The sequence below is a fragment of the Dipodomys ordii genome, unplaced genomic scaffold (assembly GCF_000151885.1).
Source record: "Dipodomys ordii isolate 6190 unplaced genomic scaffold, Dord_2.0 Scaffold2, whole genome shotgun sequence".
NCBI lineage: Eukaryota > Metazoa > Chordata > Mammalia > Rodentia > Heteromyidae > Dipodomys > Dipodomys ordii.
In genome coordinates, this window is record NW_012267218.1 from 35,287,952 (window position 1) to 35,313,331 (window position 25,380).

The 25,380-nt window shown below is 37.4% G+C and overlaps 1 protein-coding gene across 2 annotated transcripts in view; it reads right to left on the reverse strand.

The window, feature by feature from the left end:
• Positions 1-25,380, reverse strand: part of Daam1 (dishevelled associated activator of morphogenesis 1) — a 167,395-nt gene that overhangs the window by 46,620 nt on the left and 95,395 nt on the right. For both annotated transcript variants that reach the window (XM_013016835.1, XM_013016844.1), the window contains exons 4-12: positions 11,213-11,284; positions 5,597-5,691; positions 3,569-3,902; positions 2,380-2,490; positions 1,979-2,082; positions 1,159-1,225; positions 810-927; positions 328-466; positions 32-90 (exon numbers count right to left, since the gene is read on the reverse strand). In XM_013016835.1, the coding sequence (XP_012872289.1) occupies positions 32-90; positions 328-466; positions 810-927; positions 1,159-1,225; positions 1,979-2,082; positions 2,380-2,490; positions 3,569-3,902; positions 5,597-5,691; positions 11,213-11,284 (1,099 nt within the window). The remainder of the gene's footprint in view (positions 1-31; positions 91-327; positions 467-809; positions 928-1,158; positions 1,226-1,978; positions 2,083-2,379; positions 2,491-3,568; positions 3,903-5,596; positions 5,692-11,212; positions 11,285-25,380) is intronic.

Below are 25,380 nucleotides of genomic sequence, written 5' to 3' on the forward strand. Positions count from 1 at the left end.
TGTCTTCTCTTGTCAGCACTTGATCATTTACCTTTTCTCATTTTTTCTGCTTGTTCTTTCCATTGCTTAACTTCGTTTTCATTAACCAACCTATAAAACAGTACAAGGAGATCTCATTACAAAAACCAACAACCATGAAAAGCCCACTGCTAGATGCATGCTTGAAGCCCATTTAAACCCGTGTTACTTAGATATATTGCATGTGCTTTTATAGAAACTCATATATGTCCAGTAGAACATGTCAGTTCTTCCAGATGTTACTTTGAAGTAGTATAAAATATCTTACATGATCATTTTTCATAGGTAATGAAAAAAGAAGAGACTTACATTCGTACAACATTCTTAATATTAAAGTTCTCCAAGGGTGTAGAGTCAGGGTCTTGTCCTTTGTCATTTTGGATAACTATTTGCTGCACGATTCTATCCAGCAGTAGCCAGTACTGAACAGTGTTCCCGCTCCTCTTATCTAAAAAGAAAAGGAATGGCAGAAAAAAGAATCTTCAAGTTCTTTGCAAACTTTTCAACAGTAGTCACCCTTTAAAGCCACAGAACCCAAGAAATGTTTGTCATCTGTACCAATCCAAATCCACTTGAATTTTGACACATGATGATCAGTTTTTTGTTTGAGGGGCATTTTTTCAGCTCTTTCTAAATGCATTGTAAGGCATGTGTTTATTTTTCAAATCAAAGTGAATTAGCTGAGACTTGGGATCCATGATGTGAATCCAATCTAGTCATGCCGTTCCAAAGACAGAGCCCTTCGGAACAATGTTCAAACACTCAGCCACACCTGTGTAGGGCACACTCACAAGGCATCTGGAGGCAGTGGTGCAGGATGGACATAAAGTGAGGGTAAGCTTCACTGTGAGTCAGCCTCTTCCTGGTCAGCTCAAACATCTGAGTTGCGCTTTTTGTGTCTATGTGAACCTATTTTACAGAAAACACAAATCTAAGTCCAACATCCAAGTTCCTAAATTCCCCAATGGAAGGAGGGGAAATCCAAGGCAAACAGAAACTAATCCTGCCACTTAGGTAACAAAACAGAACTTTGACTTCACTCATGGGTTACATTGGTCCATGTCAACTCTCTAATACACATTTCCAGAGGAAAATCTATGAACTAATGCATCAAGTCAGAATAATTGTGAGAATACATACCAGTTCAAATCTTTTGGCAAATTCTAGTTCATCTTCATTTCGGAGCATTTCAAAAAAATCTAAATGTCTAAAAGGTAATTGAAGAAAAGTTACCAAAAGCAAAATATCCTACAAACAAAATACATGAGATTTGGGACATTAACATGGACTTTCTTGACTATTTAGAGATAGCTCTAAAAGAAACCAGGTAACAGAATCAAACACCTTGTTTAACTATCTTCTTTCTAAAGAAAAAAAATACCATCTGTGTTAACAAGCCCATATAACCACACTTGACTTGCAATTCCATTAAAGATCATGAAAGAAATGACCATGTCATTCATTTATTCATTCAAGTGTTTATTAACCACCTACTATGCATGCATTCTACAGTCTAGGGATGATACAGTTCTATGAAGTCAAGTGTAGCAGGGTAAAGGGAAGGAGAGTGAATCTCATAGTAATGGAACAGCCTCTCTGCAGGGAATAAGGACACAAGCAATCTGGACATCTGTGAAAGATCATTTGATGTTGAGGAAATAGTAAGTGCCTAGGCTTGTAGGTCCCAAAACAGAAGACCATGCTGAGTTCGTGAATGAGGGAGAAGGGTGGGAGGGGGACATAGACAGGCCTAACGCTAAACCCATGTTAAGTTCTCTATACAACACTTTGTTTCCTTCATCAGCAAAGTTCTTACAATAAGAACATAATTAGCTGAATTAACATGCTGATGTTAGCTCTTTAGGTTATAGATATGTTAAGGCTGACATGTGATATGGTGTGCACTACACAAATGGAAAAACAGCACAGACTATCTCAAATTGATAGCAATCTTACTTACCTATCTAATGTTGAATTTTCATGTTCCCGTAATTTGTCTATAACAGGTTGGATTCCTAACATTAGAAATTCATAGCGAAGATGAAGTCTAAAGTCCAAACTCTCCTGAAAATGAAAGGATAATAAAAGATGTATTCCTGTTTTTCATTTCTCCTTCCACCTCCCTCTCTTTTTGTGGTGGTGGGAACTGAACCCAGGGCTTCATGAATGCTAGACATACTAGCTATATCCCTAACTTTTTTGTTTTTGAGACAGAATCTCACTAACATTGACTTAGCTACCCTTGAACTCACTATCCTTCTTGGTTCTACCTCTCAAGTAGTTGGATTATAGGCAGGGACTACTGGGCCCATGTTAAAAGTATTTTTAATGACACATTTTTTGAAACTGGAGTTTTCTTACCACTCCTGCGCCTTGGCTTAGCACTGCATTGATGAAGGACATGATGGCAGTCTTGAGACTCACTTCATCTCGGTATCGTCCAGTGCTTTTGTCCAAGTCATTAATTAATGTCTGTCAGAGAAACAAATATAAAAACAAAGGACAAATCAGGACTAATCTTTTTTTTTTTTTTTTGGCCAGTCCTGGGGCTTGAAGTCAGAGCCTGGGCACTGTCCCTGAGCTTCTTTTGCTCAAGGCTAGCACTCTACCACTTGAGCCACAGCGCTACTTCTGCCTTTTTCCATTTATGTGGTACTGAGGAATCGAACCCAGGGCTTTGTGCATACTAGGCAAGCACTCTACCTCTAAGCCACATCCCCAGCCCATAATGACTAATCTTATATTCATCTTACATTTTTATAATTGGAAATTAACTTTTAAAATCTTGTGATTAGGCAAAAATTATATTGATCCATGGAAAGTCACCTTTTTTCTTTTTATTAGTACTAAAAATCTCTATTTTTAAGGTTCTTACATCATTTTATATGCATGTTTATATATACATGTATACAAAATATAAAAGATTTTTGCTTTGTTTCTTCTGCTTACTTGTTGCATTTGAGCAAAAATATAGTGGCATCATCTCAGTTTTCGTATTGATCCTAACTCAAGAATGGCAACCTGTAAAATTTTCAGGGAACACTCCATTTAGTGAATTCTACAGACATTCTATCTAACATACAAGATGCAGGACTACATTTGTGAGCTTGTAAATCTAAGGCCCTGCATTGACCAATTATAGAAAGCATATTCTATTTTTAAAAATTTATTTATTTTTCCTTTGCCAGTCCTGGGGTTTGAATTGAGGACCTGGGTGCTGTCCCTGATTTTTTTGTGCTCAAGGATAGTGTTCTACTATTTGAACCACAGTTCCACTTCCAGCTTTTTAGATAGTTAATTGTACATAAGAATCTCATGGACTCTCCTGTCGATGCTGTCCTTGAAATGAACCCTCAGATCTCAGCCTTCTGAGTAGCCAGGATTACAGGTGTGAGATACCAACTCCAAGCACCTATTTTCTGGTTTTTACACTTAAGAGCAAGGGAATGTTGGAAGTCACAGTGTGAAATCTCAAGTGATATGCTGGAAATGGCACCTGCTTATCCAATGTCAAGGGTGGGGTGAGTAGAGAAGGTGAGGGAGTGCCCACCTGGAACCGAGTTCTCTCGCTGGCATATTTCTGGTAGTGCAGCATGGCCTGCAGAACTTTCTTGTGGCCCCCGGGAACCAGGCACACGGCGCCCAAGATTTCCAGCACGGCCACCTTCGTTTTAATGTTCTCTGTGCTCAGACTCTGAGCAATTACATTAATACTCTCAGAATGAGCCAGGACGTGAGCCCGGCCTTGAGAGTTGTTCATTAGTGCCTTTATACAACCAATAAGAGAGGTATGTATTCGAGACTCAGAGGTCTCATAGTCCATAGTCTTCAGAAAGTTAAGAATACATGACAGGCCATCCAAGTCGATGAATCTGGTTACAAACCTGTCAAGAAGAGAAATGCATCCAATTTAGAAAAGTCTGAAGGGCAGGACAAGGGAAGACTTAGTTCCCGAAGTACAAGGCTTACACTGATGAAGTCTTTATGGTCATTGACTCGTCCATGACACAGACCTAATGGTCAGTCCTATAAAGAAATCTCCACTTGAGATAAACATCTCAACTGATACAACCAACTGATACTAACAGATCATATATTCATAAAGGCCAGGAACAAAAAGACATTCAAAATACTTATCTTAGGGCAAAGTCATCTGCCAGTGTGAGTTATAGTAGCACCCAGTTGCTATGTACTTCTGGGTTGGCCACTGACCCTTGCCCCCACCAAGAGAAGTCAAAGAGCATCCTTCAATTTTAGGATTTGTTCATAAAATGATTATCCAAGGTTTCACAGTGAAACCCTTCCTTTTTTTTAATGGTGTGTTAATGGAATCCCAATATATAAAAGACAAAAGCAATACTTTTTGTTAATATTTATAATGCTTATCATAAAGTCACTGAGATTCATGAACAATGCACAGGTGCATGCCAAAACCTATGTAAAGAGATGATATGAGCTGTCTATCTGACTAAGCCAGTGACTGCCAAATTTATTTTCTATTGATCATTAGCATTTGAGTGTAGAACATACTATAAAACACAGTTCTAATTAGCATAAGCTAAAAGTATTCTTTTCAACTGTACTATATTTTTTGATAATCCAATATATTTTTCCTTAACTATTTATTTATTTAGTCTGTTGTGGGGCTTGAACTCGAGACCTAGGCACTGTCCCAGAGCTCTTTTCCTCAAGGCTAGTGCTCTATCACTTGAAGGAACAGCTTCACTTGTGTTTTTTGAGTGGTTAATTGGTGTTAAGAGTCTCACAGGGACTTTTCTGTCCTGGGTTGGTTTTGAACCACAATCTTCAGACCTCAGCTCTGAGCAGTAAAGATTATAGGCACCTTTTAATCAAAGAATCATTATTATTAATCTGAATCATTCCACTTAATCATAAGATTCAGATGTATCCAAACAGAGGAGTCACTGTTGCCTAAACAAGACTGTCCTTTCATTTAAAAAAAAAAATTGCCCTTTTATTTTTAATAAATCTTATTGACATACAATCCAATTGTGATGAAATTCATCATTTCAATCAGTGCTCAAACTATTTAATCAATCAATTATGTGACTATGCCACTTTTTATCCATTCATCATTGGATGGACATGGGTTATTTCTACTTTTTCAACTGTTTTGGAACAATGCTGAGATGAACATTTGTATACCCGTTTCTTTGAGGGGCATGTCATCAATATAATATCCTTGGGTAAATTTATTCCTTGGCTATATAACTAGGAGTAAACTGTTGGTAGGCCACAAGACAATACTATGCTTAACATTCTGAGAAGCTGCCCAAATATTTTTCAAAATGGTGGCACCATTTTCCAATCCTAAGAGCAATGCAGAAGGATCTCAATGTTTCCACGGTCTTGCTGTCTCTCATGCTGGTTATCCTAGTGGCTGCCAGCATGTCTTAGTTGAAAATAATCAATACATTAGGTGTTTAATGACCAAAAGTAGCTTAATCATGGCTCAGCTGCATGTTTTAAATTGAAAATGTCTGGGGAAGGTTTGACAATGACAGGAAAAAAAAAAAGTATAGAAGAAAAAGAAAGATGCTACCCAGGGAGAAATTACCTCATTGGCTTTGTTCTTAGTGCTGTTTTTAGACTCTCTATAGTTTTACTTCTTTCTTCTTCTTCTTCTTTCTCTAGAGCCAGCAGAGATTTTCTCTATACAAAGAAAACAGAAGTTTTATGTCTTCAAATTCTTTTTCTAGCTGTGCTGAGATTTGAATTCAGGCAGGGCTGCTGAGGTTGGAGCCAGCTCTTCAGCCCCTTTATGCATTAGTTATTTTCCAGATACGGTTTCACATTTTTGCCCAGGGTTGTCTTCAGTCATGGTATGTAGCAACATGCCTGACCTCTACTTCAAGTTCTATTTTTAAATTATTGAATAAGGCAAGCCCACAGATTGCATGCTATTTTAACTTTAAATAGAAATAATCAATAAACCTATGGGATTAAGATTTACTAAAAGTAAAAACATAAAGCAATATCATCAAGAATTCTATAAAATTATTTGTCTCTAAGCCAAGCCTTTCAAATTTTAAATACTAGGAAATGTCTAGAAATTTTAGTTGAGATTATGTTGCTAAAATTTTCATATAACTATTCTATTACTAGACCTTGATGTAGATATTACTATCTACATTTAATGTGAGTTGAGAAAAACATTCTGACAAATGAACACTATCAAAGGAAAACAGCAGCAATTTTCCCACGCTATTTCTCTCATTTCTCAGTTAAAAAGTATAATTGAGATCAAAGGGATTATATTATATCAAATTATGTTTTAAGAGGAACACTTAAATTGGTCCTGATACTAAGAGGGATAATTCTTTCAGAAGTGATTCAACATGATCTAGAAATCATGGAACATGATGAGTATGTGTGCGCGTGCGTATGTGTGTGTTATGTGTGGGTTTTTCTTACCCAGGAAGAAGCTAGAGCAGTGCTTCTCAAGACTTTACTGTGGATATGAAAAACAGCTGGGGATCTTGTTGAAATGCAGGCTCTGGTGTGGGGAGTCTGAGATGAGGCCAGAGACACTGCACTGAAATCTCCTAGGTAATATGCTGCTGCAGGAACAAGGCTCTAAGTAAGCACATTTCCACTGATCATAATAATAATGTAATATAAAGTTATGAATGTAATACAGTCTTTTCACCCATCTCACTCCATGATCACCTCCTTGTACTAAAGTGTTCCCAGTCTTATATCAGGAGCCTATATCCTTGGAGCTAATGGTCCTTTCTTTTATCATATTCTAAGTCATGTTTGTTTACTCTCTTTCAATTTATTAGCTATCCAGTCTGGTTTTAAGGCATGGGTGGAAAACAGACAGTGGTGACTACATAGAAAAAGAAAAGCTAGATTCTTAAACATCAGCTTCTATGGTCAAGTTTCTCCCTTTGTTTCAAAACCACAATGATCAAAAGAAGGTTTTCTTTAAATAACATCAGCATGAAGTAACTAAATGTTAATTAAAACTTAAATATAACTTCACAATGCAAGGCAAAGCCCAAAGCAAATGAATGCATCAGTAGGATCATGTAGAGCAACCAAAATAAAAACGAGTCGAGTCTTTTTTTTTTTTTCCAAACTTGTTTTTGTTTCTTCTAAAGCTGTCTCTCTTGCTGGTGATGTGTCTAGACAGCTGTCACCCGAGGACAGTAGGGGAAGAGGCTGTGTAGGCTGTGTGCAGAAATAGTTACTAATTCCTCCACAATGCTGAGATTCATCCTCTGGAAAATTCAGCACAACTCCAGCCAGTGATGTCTAATTTCCAATGGCACAGCTGAACATAGGAGTTTTAACCAATCACATTGAATCTGTAGTACAGGATCAGGCCTTTCATAAACATCACTCTTTGTTCCTAGGCTTAATCTTATATAATAATCCCTAAATTAAAGATTACATTTTTTTATTTACTGTGAGTCACTAACAGACATAGGGGTATTTATCCTTGTAGCAATCCTAGAGAAGACAGAATATCTGAATAATAGCAGAGTATATTAAGTCCCATACTTAATGAATCTCATGGGAGATTCATGAAATGCCACAAAAAAATTGAATCCGAACATCCTTATCTAATATAAGGGCCATTACCTTTCCACTCAAAATAGAAGAGACCATGACCTTGTCTGTATGTGATATGATTAGATTTGGAGCTAAAATTGCATTTATTGCTTGAAGAAAACTGAGAATATGTAGGGTAGATGAACCTAAAATCAAATAATTTACATAAGGTCTCAAGTTTTCAAGTTCTAAAACCTAAGAAGAAGTAGGGAGAAATGCCTACATTTCTGAAGATAATCTCTATGCCAAGCAAGTAGTATGTACCTTGGCATATACAGAACAGGCCTTTTGAAGACAACTCTCGGATGTTCATACGAGAAGTGGGTAAAAGATGAAACACAAATCATCAGAGGGTCTTCTAGTCAAAGCCACTAAACATATACACTGGAACATGAATGGGGCACAGAAATCACTCCTGGCTACCTGAACTAAACTCCCATTTGAAACATTTCCTTGGTGTGAAATGGATAAGCCAGGCCATTAACCACACTGAATAAAGTTCACCTCACACCCTCTCCTTGAGAAAGCACAGAAATGCTGTGATGGTGAAGCTGTTAGACTGCCCTCCATCATTATAGTGTCTTTCACTCTCTAAAAGCCAACAGATCACTCAGGGGTCCTTTCGGGAACAAAGAATTCTTGTTATGAGGCTTGCATAAAGTAACAACACTTGTTCCACAAACGACTGGCTTCACAGACCAGTAAGAGCAATGCTTCTGGCCTGTTTATCAGACTCTTGAGGCATTAAAGGAAACAGATGCCTGCCTTCCCTCAGAACAATCCATGGCGTCAGCTTGTGGGGAGAGGAATAGGGTTGCTAGGCCTCTTTCATGTGCGAAGGGCTTGTAAAAACCAAGTGACTGAGAGGCAAATTGGAAGTGGGCTTTGGCTCTGATGGACAGGTTTAAACTTTGTAATTAGATGACCACTTTCTAATTAGCTGGCCTTGGGCAAAGTAACCTTTTTAAAATAAATAAATAGCACCTTCAGCTTTGGTGTTGGTAAGGATTTGAAACAACATGTAAACTGCCCATTGTACTACCTGTCATGTGAGGCACACTCAGTAAGAAGAAACTGACAGTAACAGAGCCTCTTCAATAATTTCTTTTCTTTTTTTGTTTGGTAGTGGGGCTTGAACTCTGGGCTTGGGTGCTGTCCTTCAGCTCTTCAGCTCAAGTCAAGCACGCTACTGCTTGAGCCACACCACCACTTCCAGTTTTCTAGTGGTTTATTGGAGATAAGAGTCTCACAGAGTTTCCTACCCGGGCTGGCTTTGAACCTCCATCCTCAGATCTCAGCCTCCTGAGTAGCTATGATTACAAGCTTGAGCCACCAGCGCCCGGCCTAACAATTAGCCAACAATATTTTTGTTGTTGTTTTTTGTCTTTTGTTGGTGTGGGGGGTGGGGGGAGTCTTGAACTCTGGGCTGGGGCCAGTCCCCATGCTCTTCAGCTCAAGGTGAGCGCACTACCACTTGAGCCACAGCACCACTTCCTTCAACAATTTCTTAAAGAGCATCAAAGAGCCTAGCTGCTGGGCCAGGAAAGGATCTTAAAGAACTGAACACCTTTCCCTTCCCTAGGGACAAAGTGTCAGGGGTTTCTGCTATGTGCTGAGGGGAATTCTCTCCAGTGTAGATGTCAGTGAGATTAGCCAGAAATGTGTGCGAAGGTGGTAAGAAAAACAGAAAACCTGAAAAGGTTTCTGGTGGCATCAGGTATCCTTGGTTTCTTTATAAGTAAACAGGGGTTCTGAGGCCTGTCTAATTCACAGTTAATGTTCTTTATCTTTGACCCTGAAAGATATCAACTCAGTCCTAAAAAAAGAGCATTAGGAGGTTTTGTTAGGTGTTTGACACATAAAGGACAGCAAAAATCATACAATTTAACAGCACTGGATGGCCTGGAGAAGGATTTTAGATTAGGAGCCAAAGATAATTAAAATGTAGAACATTCAAGAATGTATCAGAGTTGTCTAGCCAGTAGAAGGGAGGATCTTGAAGAAGGGCCACAATGGCATATCACAGATCCTGTATGTCAGGAATGAGCCAAGTCCATTCCAGATAAGGTAGAGATTAAGGCACTAAAAGACAAATTAATATAAGTATTCTAATATTTAAAGAAAGAAAAACCCATAATACATTGGACTTCTCTGTTTATAGCAGGGAATTTAACAAAGAAACTTCTTGTTAGACATCAAACAAGGCTGACTTAATTACCAAAAAAGGCAGTGTACCTCACAATTCTTTTATTACTAATAGGAATACAAATTCACAAAATAGCTCTGACTACAAGAAATGTTAAATGGCTCCAACTTATTATTGTGTGGGTATATATACAGAAAAATCTTTGGTGATCCTCACAAATCTTACATTCATATAAATGCTGAGAACACCCTTTTTTCATCCTCGGCATTGTGTATGCTATATTGAATAAATAAAGTTTGGTGGTTGTTTTCTGTCCTTTTATTGTTTTTAGACTAAAAATCCTTGAGGCAAAAGCTCACACAATAATTTATATAGCCCTCTTCATGTTTGTCTGGCTGCGTAACAGCAGAAGAAGTATCTTCAAGGAAAATTATAGAAGTTACAAAAAGTCAAGGCATCTCAGAGTTTAGCAAAAGTGTCAATGAGTTACATGGTCTAATATGTTTTTAATTTTCAGTGCTAGCAAAATACTAGACAATTCAAAATATTTGCTTTAAGTGGTAAAAGGTTTAATTTTCCCTAAGAATTCTGGAGAAGGAATGAGAGATAGAGAGATAGAAAGAAGTACTATGGAAGCATCTGCTTGACTTGAATGTTAAAAACTCAAAGTTGAATATAACAGATTGGCTCTTACATCATGAGTCTGGTCCACTAAAGCAAAGATTTGGTAGCTTTCTTTTTTTCTTTTTTTAAATCAACACTAACAGGATTTAAGCTTCTTCTTCTTGCTGTGAATTTCAATTGTGATCCATAGAGGTCCTGCTAACTGCTTGCAATGATAACATCATAGAGGTATCTTGTGATCAGGATTCACAGTTCAGAGAATACACTTCACATGTTAACTGAACCAAAAAGCCATCTACCAAAGTTTTGCCAAGGACATGTGGGCACTATTCTTATGCCTTTTCATTAAACCACTTACTTCCTCCATGGATTCCTTACCTATTTTAAGAAGAGAGAGCATTTTTGGCCTCTTATTTTAAAAATAAAAATCAATAAGCCAGCAAGAATCTAAGTTTCCAGTAATAGAGTGAATAGGATGAATATAATAAAAGAATAATTAAAATGTTAGTTAAAAATGGTTTAAACTATTTTTAAATGGTATTAACTTTTAGGATAGTGTTGCAGAACTCTAAATGACCAGTTATAGCAAGTTGATTACAAGCCAGGTTTCAGATTATGTTTCTTCTTACACCACTAAAGCCAATTATATCTTAGTTTGTATCAACTTTATTTTAAACATAGAAGAAATATCATTTGCCCTCTTATTTGCCCCTCTCTCAACACAGGGAGTGATTGGAATAGGGCTTGGAAAGGTGGTATTTGGTTAAGTATTCCTTATTGTGCAACTGTGTTCTTTGTTACTGGATTTTAAACTGTATGTCATAGAATATAAATTATACCTACAGCAGCCATGGAATTGAGCTGATCAATGTAGAACTCAGGCCAACTTGTTGCTCCCTTGTTTTCTTCCTGGTCCTATAAGAGAAAGAAAAGGAAAAAAAATGACACCTTGCCAAAGGTCCAGATGCAGCAGAATATCTGACTTTTGGAGCAGCCGGACAGTGGCCTGCATAAACCACTAGGAGACATTAAGAAGGAGATGTTTATTTTTAAATGTTGGCTTTAAAATACTGGATCTTCCACTTAGCTTGGAGGGTCTCCCCCCGTCCAATCTCCACAGAACATGCTGAAGTCTCAGTTGTGAAAACTACCTCATGGTGTTGTTTTGTTTGTTTCATTTGTTTTTCTTGTAGAGATATAATGTTGAGAAGGACACAATGCTATGTCACACTGCGGATGGTCGCTGCTGTACAAATCTAGATGGAATTCATGAGAGAAGGAAGCCTGTCTTAAAGCTGACAAAGGATTCAGACTGTTAACCAGACTTTTTCAGTTTACTCAGACTCCAGAAGATAGTAAAAAATTTTGAAGTAGTATTTCATTTGATCTGGCCAAAACGAAGGAAGAATAAAAACATTCTGCTATTTTGCTTGGTTTTGGTCGAAAATGTAGTGTATCTGAACTGAGGAACTGATACCGAAGAAATTCAGAAAAACATTCCTGACCTTATCTTGATTTCTAAAAACCAGGGCATCTGTGGATGGAGATCTGTGTCAGCCTAAATTCAAACATAAGAAAGAAAGAAAAAAGAGGAAAGAAGAGAAAAAAAGAAATGGAGGAGAGGAGAGAGGGGAAAAGAGAGGGAGGAGAAATAGAGGAAGGGAGGGAAGGAGGAAGGAAGGAAGGAAGGAAGGAAGGAAGGAAGGAAGGAAGGAAGGAAGGAAGGAAGGAAGGAAGGAAAATCCCATTGGCTATAGTCCCTAATGCACCAAAGCACTGAGCTTATCAAAGATAGCTGCTGTAGTTAGGGATTTCTCTTCATTTTTATACACCTATGTGGTTACTAGTCATTTCTGTGATCAAACAGGGCCCAAAAAGAAAGTTTCGGCTGCTGTCTAGCTTCATATTGGAGAAGACGCTGGATCATCGGCATACAGCTGCTGCAGCTCATAGGTGAATTCTCTTCATTGGTAGGAAATTGGATCTTTCAGTTTTATTTGTATATATCAACCAAACACTCTAAGCAAAGCTTTCTAAGCATGTCTACCCCAATGCTATAAAAGAACTATAATTTCAAAACTACTTTTTAACTAGTCATGATAAGGGGGCAAAATAACCTGTCACTTATGAGGCCTTCAAAGCTGGCAGCAATGGACGTCTGAACTCAGGCAGTTGTGTGAAGTTCATCTGGAGATGGTACGAGCCAGATGATGGGGACAAAGGTTACACAGTGGTGGCTTTGAAGTTGGACTGGATTACACTTCCATCATGTTAAAAAGTTTAGGAAATCTGATGAGTTCTTAGAACCGCCTTTGATTATAATTTAGCATGTTAATAAAATAGCTATGGTGGTAGTATAAATGCTGAACCCTGCTTTCCTCTTAAAAGGGAGCATTAAAATTAGCAAAATCCTGCTGTTACCAATGTATTTAACAAGCCAAAAACCCACAGTGATATTCAATGGTATTTGAACCTATAAAATGAAATAGAAGGTGCCAGATCTTTCTATTCTCCCCAAGCCAGGGCAAAATTCCAAAACAAACAAAATCAAGTCCCATGTCCAAGATCCTACAAGAGCCTGTCTGTTGAAAGCTTAATGTCCTGGTTACTGAACAGAGATCATTTGAGAAACTGAAGACTAGTACACAGAGAACAAACTTTACACTTTGGAAATGCTTTATGAATGCAAACAGATCAGGAATAGATACTTTCTAGTCAAAATGAGAGAAAGAAAACAACTTTAAAAAAAATGTTCACATGCCTGGGCTGAGAAAATCAAACACATTGAAGCGTGTGAAAGCTTCTTGCTGTCCTAGTTGTTATCACTCCGTTACTAGGAGACAGGGGATCCTCACAGTTCTTCATTTTGACAATAGCATCTCTAGCAGACCCTGTGCAGTCCTGAACCTCCCATACAGATGTGTGCTGTGCTAGCCAAGTCAAACTCACATCTTTGAGCCAACTCTTTTGCTTTTGTGTGGCTGCTAGAGTCTGCAATTCTGCAGAGGTGCAGACCAGAAAGAAAGAAATGAACCACTGTGTGTGTGTTGGGGAGGGTGGGGTCCATGAAGAGCACAGGACACTGAAACATGCCAAAGGAGGGACACTTTCTTTAGATGCATAATCTTGCAGAGGGTAACTGGGTCATATGTATCAGAAGCCTCTATATTAGTCTTTGAGCCATCCATTCATCTATTTCAGTTCTAGTTCTTTGTCTTAGGGAAGCAAGTGGAAAAAGAATATCCAGGATTGTGGGAATATTTGAATTGTAATGGAAGCATCAGGTTTTACATAGCTTGGTCAAATATGGGTCAAATACCATGCTAAGACTCATACTCTTCTTTTAGTCTACCCTATGAGATAGGTATTGCTATTATACCAGTTTTTTTGTTTTTGTTTTTTTGAAGAACATATAAGCATATATGCTTTATAAGCATATAAAACTTAGACAAATTGCTGATGGTCACACACTGTTGAAAATTCAGAGCCAATGGGACAGAATGAAGGCAACCTCTGTGCTAAGAGTAAAACTCTGTCATAATCACATGCAGTATGTATTAAGTGTGAAGCTGGCTTCCATTCTGAACCACTTCACTGTGAGAGAACTCAAACATGGCTAGTGGCCAAACATGAGTTCACCTTTTCTAAACCCCTTTTGCTATTTTTGTTACATTCAACACTTTACCCCAGGTTACCTCTAATCTCCCCTCTATAGATTCTTTCTTTGCAAGCCTCTTTGCCCCTGTCTTTATACAGCCACACATAGACAGCAGTTAAAAAAGCTTTTGTTCTTGTTAAACACTTCAATCTAAAGGCTAGCCACATAGGGGTTTCACAAGAACACTTGAAAGTTAGCTGTTAGCACTGAGCAGTTCTGGACACTGGAATTGCAAACATACACTTCTAGCTCTATTTTTAGCTACTTTCTTCCAATTCTATTAGAACTTTTCTCTAAGAAAGAATATTGACTTTACTCCCCTCCTTAAGATAGATTTTTAACAGTACTGGGTATATAGCTCAAAAGGTATAATGCTGGACTGGGAAGGTGGCTCAGTGGTAGAATGCTTGCCTCACATTCATGAGGCCCTGGGTTCAGATTCCTCAGCTCCACATACACAGGAAAGGCCAGAAGTGGCGCTGTGGTTCAAGTGCTAGAGTGCTAGCTTAGTGCTGAAGAGCTGAGGGGCAGTGCCCAGGACCAGCGTTCAAGCCCCATGCCTGACCAAAAAAAAAAAAAAAGAAGAAGAAGAAGAAAAAAAGAGAAAAGAATGCTTTCCTAGTAAGCACAAGGTCTTGAGTTTAATCTCCAGTACTAGAAAAGGAAAAACATGAAAGATTGCTGGCAGCTATTGATGACACCTAGAAAAAAATATCTAAGGGAGGTAAGAGATTGTTGGCAGTATTTGATGACATCTAGAATAGATTGTCTCTAGTAAAAGATATTATAGAAAAAGTTGTCTAGTGGTAATATAAATTTTAGCCTTCATGTTAAATGTTCTTTATAGTTTGCCTATAGAATGGATATTCTGTAGTCTATATTAATATTCATATTAAAATCTAGTTTTGCTTCTTCTTGAAAATGTTATATTTATATTTATGAACATATTTTCTCAAGGTCTATCAGATAATTTTACTAAAATAAATATTTTGCTAATTAAATTCTCCACTGACTTTTAACTGTTAAGAAAATTTTCATATACCATTTCTTTTTAAAGAGATGGCATGGTGGAAAGATTACCTATTAGAGAATTCCAGAAGATATAATTCCAGTATGTAGTTTTTGATCAATTCAGTTGATATAAGTTATATGTACCTTTGGGATCTTTTTTTTCTCTCCAAAACAAAAGGGTTAGATCAGACTATTTCTTTTTAACAAGCCTTAAGATTCTATGTAACTCCAACTGTGAGATGTCACAGGAAACACTATGACTACTGTACTTAGATGACTCGGTTTCTAAAATTATTACTTTTTATAAACTTATATTGTTCAGCGGTTCAGTCACAACATTATTCATTTTCAACAGTCATGCCAATAGTCTTTCAATTGTCATCCCAATATTCATTATCTTATTGTTTCTCTAATCCAGTTTTTCCTGTTTCCTTTGGAGGTTCACAGCCATCTATAACAGAATATTCATGGACAAAACTTTCTGCTGGGTGAAATTTACCTCTGATACTTTTCTCTGCTTCCAATTTTAACTTCTTTTTCCCTATTACCCAAAGTTAAGTGGGTGCTCTTACTAACAAAAGGAACTATGAACCAGGCACTGGTGGCTCATGCCTGTAATCCTACCTACACAGGAGGCTGACATCTGAGGATTGTTATTCAAAGCCAGCCTGGGTGGGAAAATCCATGAGACTCTTATCTCCAATAAACAACCAGAAAACTGGAAGTGCAGTCTGTGGCTCAAGTGGTAGCGCACTTGGATTAAGCTGAAGAGCTCAGGGACAGCACCCAGGCCTGGAGTTCAAGCCCCTCAGAATAGGAACTTGGTTTTTAATTTTTGTGGTATTTTTTTTAACCATCCACAATAATTTAGAAGGTAAAGAAACAGTCTTTTGAACCTCACTTTACCTCCAAATGGCACATTTTTTTCATTCTAAACCTCTGGTCAATGATCAGTAAAAATTCCCAAGAAATTCTCCTTTAAAAAATTACACAAAGGTGCATTTGCTTTTCCCAAGACCACTTTGCTCATAAGGATCAGTTATGCATTGTTTCTTACTTTTCATTCATTCCCACTGGGACAAACATCACAATTCTATCTTGTATTTTGATCTCTTGCTTTAGTGTCATATCTATTACCTCAAATTGACCATTCTGCTTTTCTCACAATTAACAGACATTCACTGCAATCACCAGTCACTTACTAGCTATGTGACTTTTAGGTAAGTAATTACATAGTTACTTTGTGATTCAGTTTTAGTTTCCTCATCTATAAAACAGGTGCTTGCCTCACAGTATCACCATGAGAATTTTTAAGGACGATTCAACTAAGGAAAACACTGAAAACAGTACACAAAGAATATGCTAAATAAATGTGAGCTACACTATTGATACTGTCTCCAGTTATGACTACTCTAAGTTCTCCTAACTGTAACTATAAAAATTTGTAGCCTTTGACCCTGTAAATCTATCTTTAGAAATGTAGCTCATAACTGTATATTCACAACCGAGCATATACATATCACAAACGTTTTTCACTGAAGCACTGTTTGATTTAGCAAATGATTTTTTAAAAATGAAATAAATATGTGGACAGGGAAATGTTTAAATAAATTACCATGTAGCAGTTACAAAGAATGCAGCAGGGTATGTAATAACATAAAAATAACCAAATATTGAGGGGAAAAGACTTAAGAATATTACTTCCCATCTGTAGGGAAGAATGTATGCACTCCATACACCAATTCTAGAAGTATATCTAACAAAACTTACTGATAACCTCTAGGTAGCAGCAGAGAAAGGCTTGTTGGTTATCAACCTCTGTACAATTCAAACCTTTACCTTATCAAGAATACGTACTATTTTCAAAATTAAAATAGAATTAAGTTCTAAAGCATTACACATTCTATTAGGAAAAAAGCTTTAAATTTTCTGATGTTCTGTGTAAGAGACAATGAGTTAAGACCTTGAATAGCACAGGCTGCTTCTGTCTTCGGTTCCAGGCACCCCTCCATTTCCCACACCAAATAACTAAATATATTTCTCTACTAATTGACTTCTCTCAGTGGATTTCTATTGCTAAAATATGCTCAAATTCCAATATCAGCTATTTATGCATACAAACTGTTATTTGGGACAAGACTCCTCTATCTAAGCCATGGTAAAATTTTCTAAATTTCCACTCTAGCATATCTGGAAATTTGTATGACATATAATTTTGGGTAGCAGCTGAAGTCTTTCTTTCATATAAGGAGAACTTAAAACACAATTATAAACTTAAAGGTTTCAAGAAAAAAAAATTAATTTCTTTAACAAAGTACTATAGAATCCTTTCTTAAAGGATCATTTCCCAGTAATAATATGGAAGTCCTGTTGGAGTTTGTATTCAGTTTAAGATGGTCTAAGGCCCAGAATAGGCTTTGTAAAAGGTCAATCAATTGTAAATAAGTATTCTGTGGTTATTCACTAGACCACAAATCACAGATTAAAGCAACATTTACTTAGTCAACAAAAGCCATAAATCTCCATGTGTGCTGTCACACAGCACATGAGTTCTTAGATAATTTTGTCAGGACAGAAAGGCACATTCTTTCACTGACTGGCTAAAAAAAAACTTTGTGCAATGCATATAGTATCATAATTTCAAAAATAGTAGAAACATATTGAAGTTTAACCAAAGGAATTTCAACGGAAGAAGGGTATAATACAAAGTAAATTTTATTCTGATACTTCCACTACAAGGGAAAACTAATTAATAATTAATGGAAACCTGCTGAGTTTGCAAGGAAAATGTTACTAGAAAATTTATCTTAGGCAGGTACTGGTGGCTCACAGCTATAATACTAGCTTTGCAGAAGGCTGTGACCTGGACAAGCATGGTTTGAAGTCAGCCCAGTCAGAAAAGTCCATGAGGCTTCATTTGCAATTAACCAGCAAAATGCTAGAGTAGAGGTGTGGCTCAAGCGGTAGAGCACTAGCTATGAAAAAGAAAGCTAAAGGAGATCATGAGGACCTGAGTTCAAGTGCCAGAACCAACACAAAAGAAAGAAATGCATTAAATTGCTATCATTATTCTGGATTCCATAGGTCCAGCCCTATATACTAATGAGTATGACAAAAGTTAAATAAATCCATTATATCCACAGCATTTTCTGTTTAGGTATGTCTCCATGAATTTTTTTTTTTTCAAAAACCTCAAATGAATCAGGGGGAACAGATACCAATGCCATGAAAAGATATAATGTGGGAAGCCTGGTTAGTAACTTCTGTTAATTTTCACATACTAAAAATGCTGCCAGAATTTTTATTATAAAGATACTGTACAGAGGGGTAACAGTTACATGAGTAAGATTAATGAGTACATTTCCTGTCAAGCATTGTTACCCTCTCCTTTGTTTTTCCCCTCCTCCTTCCCCCCCCAAAGTTGTAAAGTTCGTTTTCAACATAGTGTCTTGTACATCTCATTGTTACAATGGGTCAACTGGTATCTGTATTTCAGCATTTTGTTATTTCCCTTTCCCTTCCCAAATTAGAAAAATGTATATACAAGATGTGGGGCACCGCAATCAAATACAGCGACAACAGGGGTTATACCATGGGGGAAGAACATACAAAAGAAACAAAAGAAAGTATACAGTACATTATAAGTACATTAAAAAGAACAGCAAGAAAGATAAAACCTCTTGTGTCCCTATCTTGGGGTTCATTTCGCTTAGCATCATCTTATATGGTCATATGTACATATAGCTTTTGACCTTTTCTGCTTGTCCTAGACATATACTAGTTATTGCAAATAAGGGAAACCATGAGACCTAGTTTCTTTGGGCCTGGCTTACCTCACTTAATATAATTTTTTCCCAAGTCTTTCTATTTCCTAACAAATGGGGCAGTGTCATTCTTTCTGATGGAGCCATAGAATTCCATTATATATATATATATATATATATATATATATATACACACACACACACACACATATATATATATATATATATATATATATATATCACATTTTCTTGATCCATTCATCTAGTGAGGGGCATCTGGGTTGGTTCCATTTCTTAGCTATGGAACACACCCTTTCTTTAAAGGACCAGACAGGTAATATTTTAGATTACGCAGACCACAAAGCCTGTTATCAAAATTCAACTCTTTTTGCATAATGTGAACACAGCCAGGAATGACATTTAAGTGAACAGGTATTACCATGTTTCAATCATTTATCAGAACAGGTGACTGGCCAAATATAGCCTTCTAGCAGTAGTATATTAACCTGTGTGCTAATTTGAGCTTGGCTCAAATATACCACATTGTGGAATATGCCACAATCCTTGAGTGTCCACCAACTATATTCATGTTATTTCCCCTCTCTAAAGCTACTTTACCTCTTTCAATCCCAGCCATCAATTAGAATTGGCATCAAATGTTTAGAATATGCCTGAGCTCAACTTTTTTTTTTCTAAAGAAATGGTTCACTGATCCCTGAATATAGTCTAAAACTACTGTTAAAAAAATAGTATGAATCCTCATCTCGAAATCCATGCATTTACTCCCAATTCTGTCTAGCTTGTTCTTTCATAGAGAAGAAAATCTGGGTTCCTGAAATTGTTTCTTTCATTTCTTTCAACACCTGCATTTAACCCTGAGCAGTAGGCAAGAAAGAATTCTATTCTAAATCTGAAGCTTGCCCAAGGCAGGCAGTTGGCTTCAGAAAGGAATTTCTATGCTGTTACAATTCTAGATACTCATGTGGTCACTGAGACTGCCAACCCTGGCTACGTTTTTTTGGCCAGTGCCACAATTATACATCAAGTGCATCTGTTGCCAAAATCCGGTTGGGCCCCCACAAAGAAATAATTACAGAATAGTGGCTTCATCTGCCAGGAAATCCTGCATCTCTCCCTAAGCCTCAGAATGTCAGTCATTCTTCCAGAAGACTCAGGGATGACTTGCAAAACCCATGACTTTCACATTTACCATTTGGAGCCATTGAAGAAAGAACAAACCTCCTCCATTTTTCCTCATGTTATAAAATATTTCTATGTTTTGAAGGCAATGCACCACAGAATTACGTAGCTGGCCTTTGACCCTACAGGTACTCGAATCCCAGTTTCCCCTCACAGGAGTCCCTTATTAAAAAATAAGATCAGGAGGCAGACCACTATTGAGAAGACTTCCAGAAATTCACAATCATTTGGAGCAAGCACTTTTGTGAATTGTTAGAGAATTCCCCTCGTACCGAATTGACAGATGTCTCTTTGTAACTTCAAGCACTTGTTGGCTTTAGTGTTACCCTTGGGAACTGCATAGAAGAAGTCTAATCTCTCCTATGTACAACAACCCAGGAAATATTTAAACAATTTGAATGAAGTGATTATATGTTCTCTCCAAACCTTCTCTTTTCCAAGCCAAAAAATTCTCCTCTGGCTATATTACACAGTTTATCTTCTTTAACTCATAAATAAAGCTCAAATTTTCCATAAATTCATCAGACTTGCATGTCTACTATTCACAGAGAAAACACCAACAAATATCTCTAAGTTCCCAGAAAAGGGCTCTCCCCACATATTTGTATCTATGATGTACCACTTACAACAAATTACTGAGACTAGAGGCTTTCTGACTAAAATCTTGCTTCAAGAGGAAACTGAATAAGCATTCACTGTCCTGAGGGTCCCCAACAATAAGATTTGGTACTTAAAATAAAAGAGACAGCTCATGTGAAGTGGAGCTGAACATATACAGTCCTTATTTTATTCAGTGTCTGTTTTTACAAAGGTAGCCATAAATTAGAAACATTGATTTTATTATTACAAAAATAAGGAGGTTTTATCTCTGAAGCAAAAATCTTACATTGGCTAGCAGGGAGTGGATCACACCTGGAATCCCAGCTACTCAGGAGGTAGACATCAAGAGGATTGTGGTTTGAGGCTAGTGCAGGCAAAAAGTTAACTAAACTCTATCCTAACAATCTGGGCATCGTGGTTTGCAACTGTGATCTCATCTGTGGGAGGAGGAAGGAAGGAGGATCATAGTCTGATACCAGCACCAGGTAAAAGCTCAAGATCCTACCTAGGAGTGGCAGAAAATCTACCTTGCAAGCATCAGGGCCCAATTTCAAGCCTCAGTATTTATTATAAAAACAAACAACAACAACAACAACAAAAAGAAAACTTAGCAGAACTGATCTAGGCTTATTATCTGCCAAGAAATTGTGGGACATTTAAGTTACTTTAAAGGAATTCCTCTTACTTCCAGATTACATTTTTTGCTGCCTCTACTCTTCTGTATATCCACTCTTTCATACATCTAAAGAATTTCTTCCAAGCATGTGAAGCTGGACATTTCTCCTGACTTCTAGAACCCTGCTTCTTCCTGTTTTCGGGTCTCTGAAGATATGAAGTCAAGTGGAGCCTGCATAAAATGTCACATCTTCCCATACAGCACCCCACTGGCCTATTACACACTCCCCAAATAAATATTCTTAAAACGCTTAGATCAATTTGAATATGTTGCCTCCTCTTTATTAATTCTCCAACTTAACATTCTATATAGTGATGAAGATTTTTTAAGGAAAAATAATGGCATAAACTCATGTCAAAGACTTTATAGAACTTATTAAATGAAGATGGTAAGATGTTATCCTTGGTTCAAAGGAGAATCTAGTGTTACTGTGCAAATAGATGCAAAACCAGTCAAGAGGCTATCCAAATACAATTTGTATTTCAGTGTGTAAGAATCATGTGAAGTAGCATCAATTTGTTTTAGATTTCTTTTTATTGATTAAACAGGTATTTATAGATTTGTTAAGAAGCTCAAAGCCAATAAAAAGACAGAGCTAACTCTGAAGCGAGATCGGGATACTAAGAGAAGGACAGGATATTAAGTTCACTACCCCATCCCCCTGTTTAGCAGAATAAAAAACACATAAGCAGTATTTCCTGGCTGAAGAAGATGCAATCTATAATATAGACGGTACATTGAATAACTAGTACTCAGACTTCTCTTTACATGTACCTTATCTAAATGCTCAAACTTGCCCAAAGCTCTTGCTCAAGAACATCTCTCCTGTTCTGAGCACTTCACTCAATTCTCTTTCCATTGCCTTGTCTAGACTGTATGTCAAGGTTTCTCTCCATGCATCAGTCTCTAGCTGGAGATCACTGTGCTCCTGACCATTCCATCCCATGCTCCTTGGGAGGTCTTAGTCTCTATTCATCTCCAGGAAATTTGTGGGTTATGTATTGAGAGACTTCCTTTGGTAGGCAACAAACAGAACTATAAGCTTGGTGAGTTTGAACTCTGATCAGAAAGAAGACTCCATCCAACTATTACAGCTTGGTCTGGAGCAGATACTGCATTAGAGTAACACAGAGTGTACCAAACTCCCAAGGATGTGGAAATGTTTTAAAATTTTAAGTGTCTGTGTAGAAAGCCTAGTTCTGCAACACCATTACACTATACTGCTTGCTGCAGGGTAGGGACAGAGTCTCTCTTTTTATCAAGCTCATGATCTGCAGTGATTTGAATCCAAGAAGTCATCTGTGTCCCTTCTCATTCCTTTACTCATCCAGCAAATATTTATTGATCTCTATCATGGACTTAGCACCGTTCTGGGTGTTGCAATACTGGAATAACTAAGTTCCCTGCTTCCCTTGTAAGGAATCCAGGAATGTGAGACATAAGCAACTAGCAAGTCCTAGATTGCGTATTTCCAAACTTCTACTTGAAAGGTTCTTAAGAAGAGGGTTGGAATCAAAGTCTTTGTAAGTGCTGCTACCAAGAGCTATACCTATTGATATACTTCACTATAATTGATCCCTCTGCATTCTTACTAAGCCCCAGTGCTTATTGCTGTAGCTTCTAACTTCAAACTACAGATAAATTCCAATCAAACCTCAATTCCACCAGTAAAAATGCTTTGAAACAGTTCCTCAATAGCAGAAAACATTCTCGAAAAAAAAAAAAACATTTCTCATATTTTTCTATATGTTCTATTTCTATAAGAAACTATACTGGTAAAAGTCAGTAAAAACTTCTCAATGGCTCTAAACAATATGGCACATGGTAACTCAGGCTTAGGTCCTCAAAAATCCCCTTAAAATTTAAAAAAAAAAAAAAGTAAGAAGTGTACCACACAAGAGAGATCTACAAAGGAGAAAGGGAAAGGGAAAAAGAATGATACAGGGTGGGTAATTTTGAGATACACTGCAACTATAGATGAAAATAGCATAACGAATCTCAGTGAAAGCTGTTGAATGTGGGCTTGAGGGGGAGGGGGCAGAGAAAGAGGCCCTGCTATGGGGTGGGTAATAGTGAGAGAGAGCTGGGCACAGGATGATGACAAAGCATGAATATGGTCAAAATAGATTGTCAACATGTATGAAAATAGAACAATGAAACCTGTTGAAATTGTATTAGGAAGGGGAAGGGGAAGGGAAATGGATGAAAGAGAGTAGATTGACTAGAATATGCATGGAAATATCACAATGAAATCCTACTTGTACAGCTAATGTATGCTAATAAAAAGAAGTAGCGGGGGAGAGGGAAGAGGATGGGAGGAGAGGGAGAAGGAAGGAAGAAAGAAATCTAGTCACTTCCTAGGGAGCAGCAATAGAAACAAAAGGCAAGATAATGACTACATTTATTTTTGTCAGTCCTGGTGCTTGAACTCAGGGCCATGCCAGCATGATACCACTTTGAGCCACAGTCCCACTTCTGGTTTTCTGGTGGTTAATTGGAGATAAGAGTGTGTGTCATAGACTTTCAACATGATCCTCGAATCTCAATCTCCGGAGTAGCTAGGATTACAGGTGTGAGCCACCAGCAGGCTTGATGATGACTACGTTTTTGAAAGATTCAAGCAGTCTTCTTTCTTGAATAAGCCTCTATGGATCTGAAATCTTGAAAGTCATCTGCGACACAATTCAGCAATGCATTTAATGTGCTGGTAGATTTAAGAAATAGCCGCAATCTTTTCCTAGAACTAATAGCAGAGACTTCACAGTCCCTTCCAAACTATACAATATTTATTTTATGTTAACAAGTCATTTCTTTGGCAAAGCACTTCACAGCATGGAATATGACTAAAGCCTAAAAATCTCAAATCAGTACAACCCCAGCATCTGAAACCAATTTTAACTGACAATCTCCGCCCCAATTTTCATGACAAAGAAAAAGAAACATTCTCCAAATATCATTTTCAGAAGTGATACAAACCTACCATCCCCAGCAGCCAGATACTTTGCCCACTACTGTACAACACAAACTTGTGCAAAAGCAGGAAACAAATGGCTTTGAGGTTCATTGCTTACTGAGTCAAACCTTTGACCCACATGTCACCATGGAGTGGTGTCTAGGTACAATTTGGTCTAGTTAGGTTGTAAATTAACATGTTTGGACACACATCACTAAGCCCTTATGCAGCATGGAAATCTAATCAGTGGTGTCAATGGCCTTTGCAGCCTCACATCTTGCCACCAGATTTGCTGCTACTACACTAGCTTTTCAACGTGTCATAAAGCAGGTTTTGATGTTCAGAAACCTGCTCTTGGGAAAACAATCAAAGTACATTTATGGTTTGCAATATAATGCTTAACATGAGCTTTAAGGGGCTATAAGGAGGAGACCCTTTGGAAACTACAATTAAGCTAAGAAAACAATTGGGGAAAAACTGTAAGCACATGAAAGTATATTCCATTTGGGGAAGCATTCTCAGGATGACTGAAGATAAACTGGTAATATACAGTTAGTTATTTGTTCTCTAAAAGAGTCATAACTATATTCCTAGTTTTGAACTACCACTGACTGTACAGTATACTATAAAAAGCAAAAAAGAAAAGATTAAATAGAAAAGATGATACTTTACCAAAAGTCTCTAAATGTGGGGAAGTGGGGAGGTACATCTTAAGAAACGGAGTAAAGCAAATGATTCCTTCTCTATGGGTGCAAAAGAAAAGGCAGCATCTTAAGTCTACTCAAGTCAAATGTTGCTCTGCACTGCACTGAATAATAGAATTTAACACACTATAATTTAAGGGTTGGTACTCTTTAGTAGATTTTCTGCTGTAACCCACTTCTAGTGCCGCAAATTACCAGGTTCCTGAATTGTGAGGAATTTTGAGAACTCCAAATTAGAAGTATTAGTGACAAATTCTAACTTCCACTGGAAGTGCAAAGTTCCTACTTTCCAAGGAGGAGATAATCTGCAGTGCTCCTAAGGGAAATGGATTCAGTGGTATCAGGAATACTGGAGCTGTTAGTGAAAATAAAATACAAGTTTAGACCAGAAAGACACAGTGTGATATTTTTGTTTTGCCTTTCATTATCTTTCTGTCCATCGATA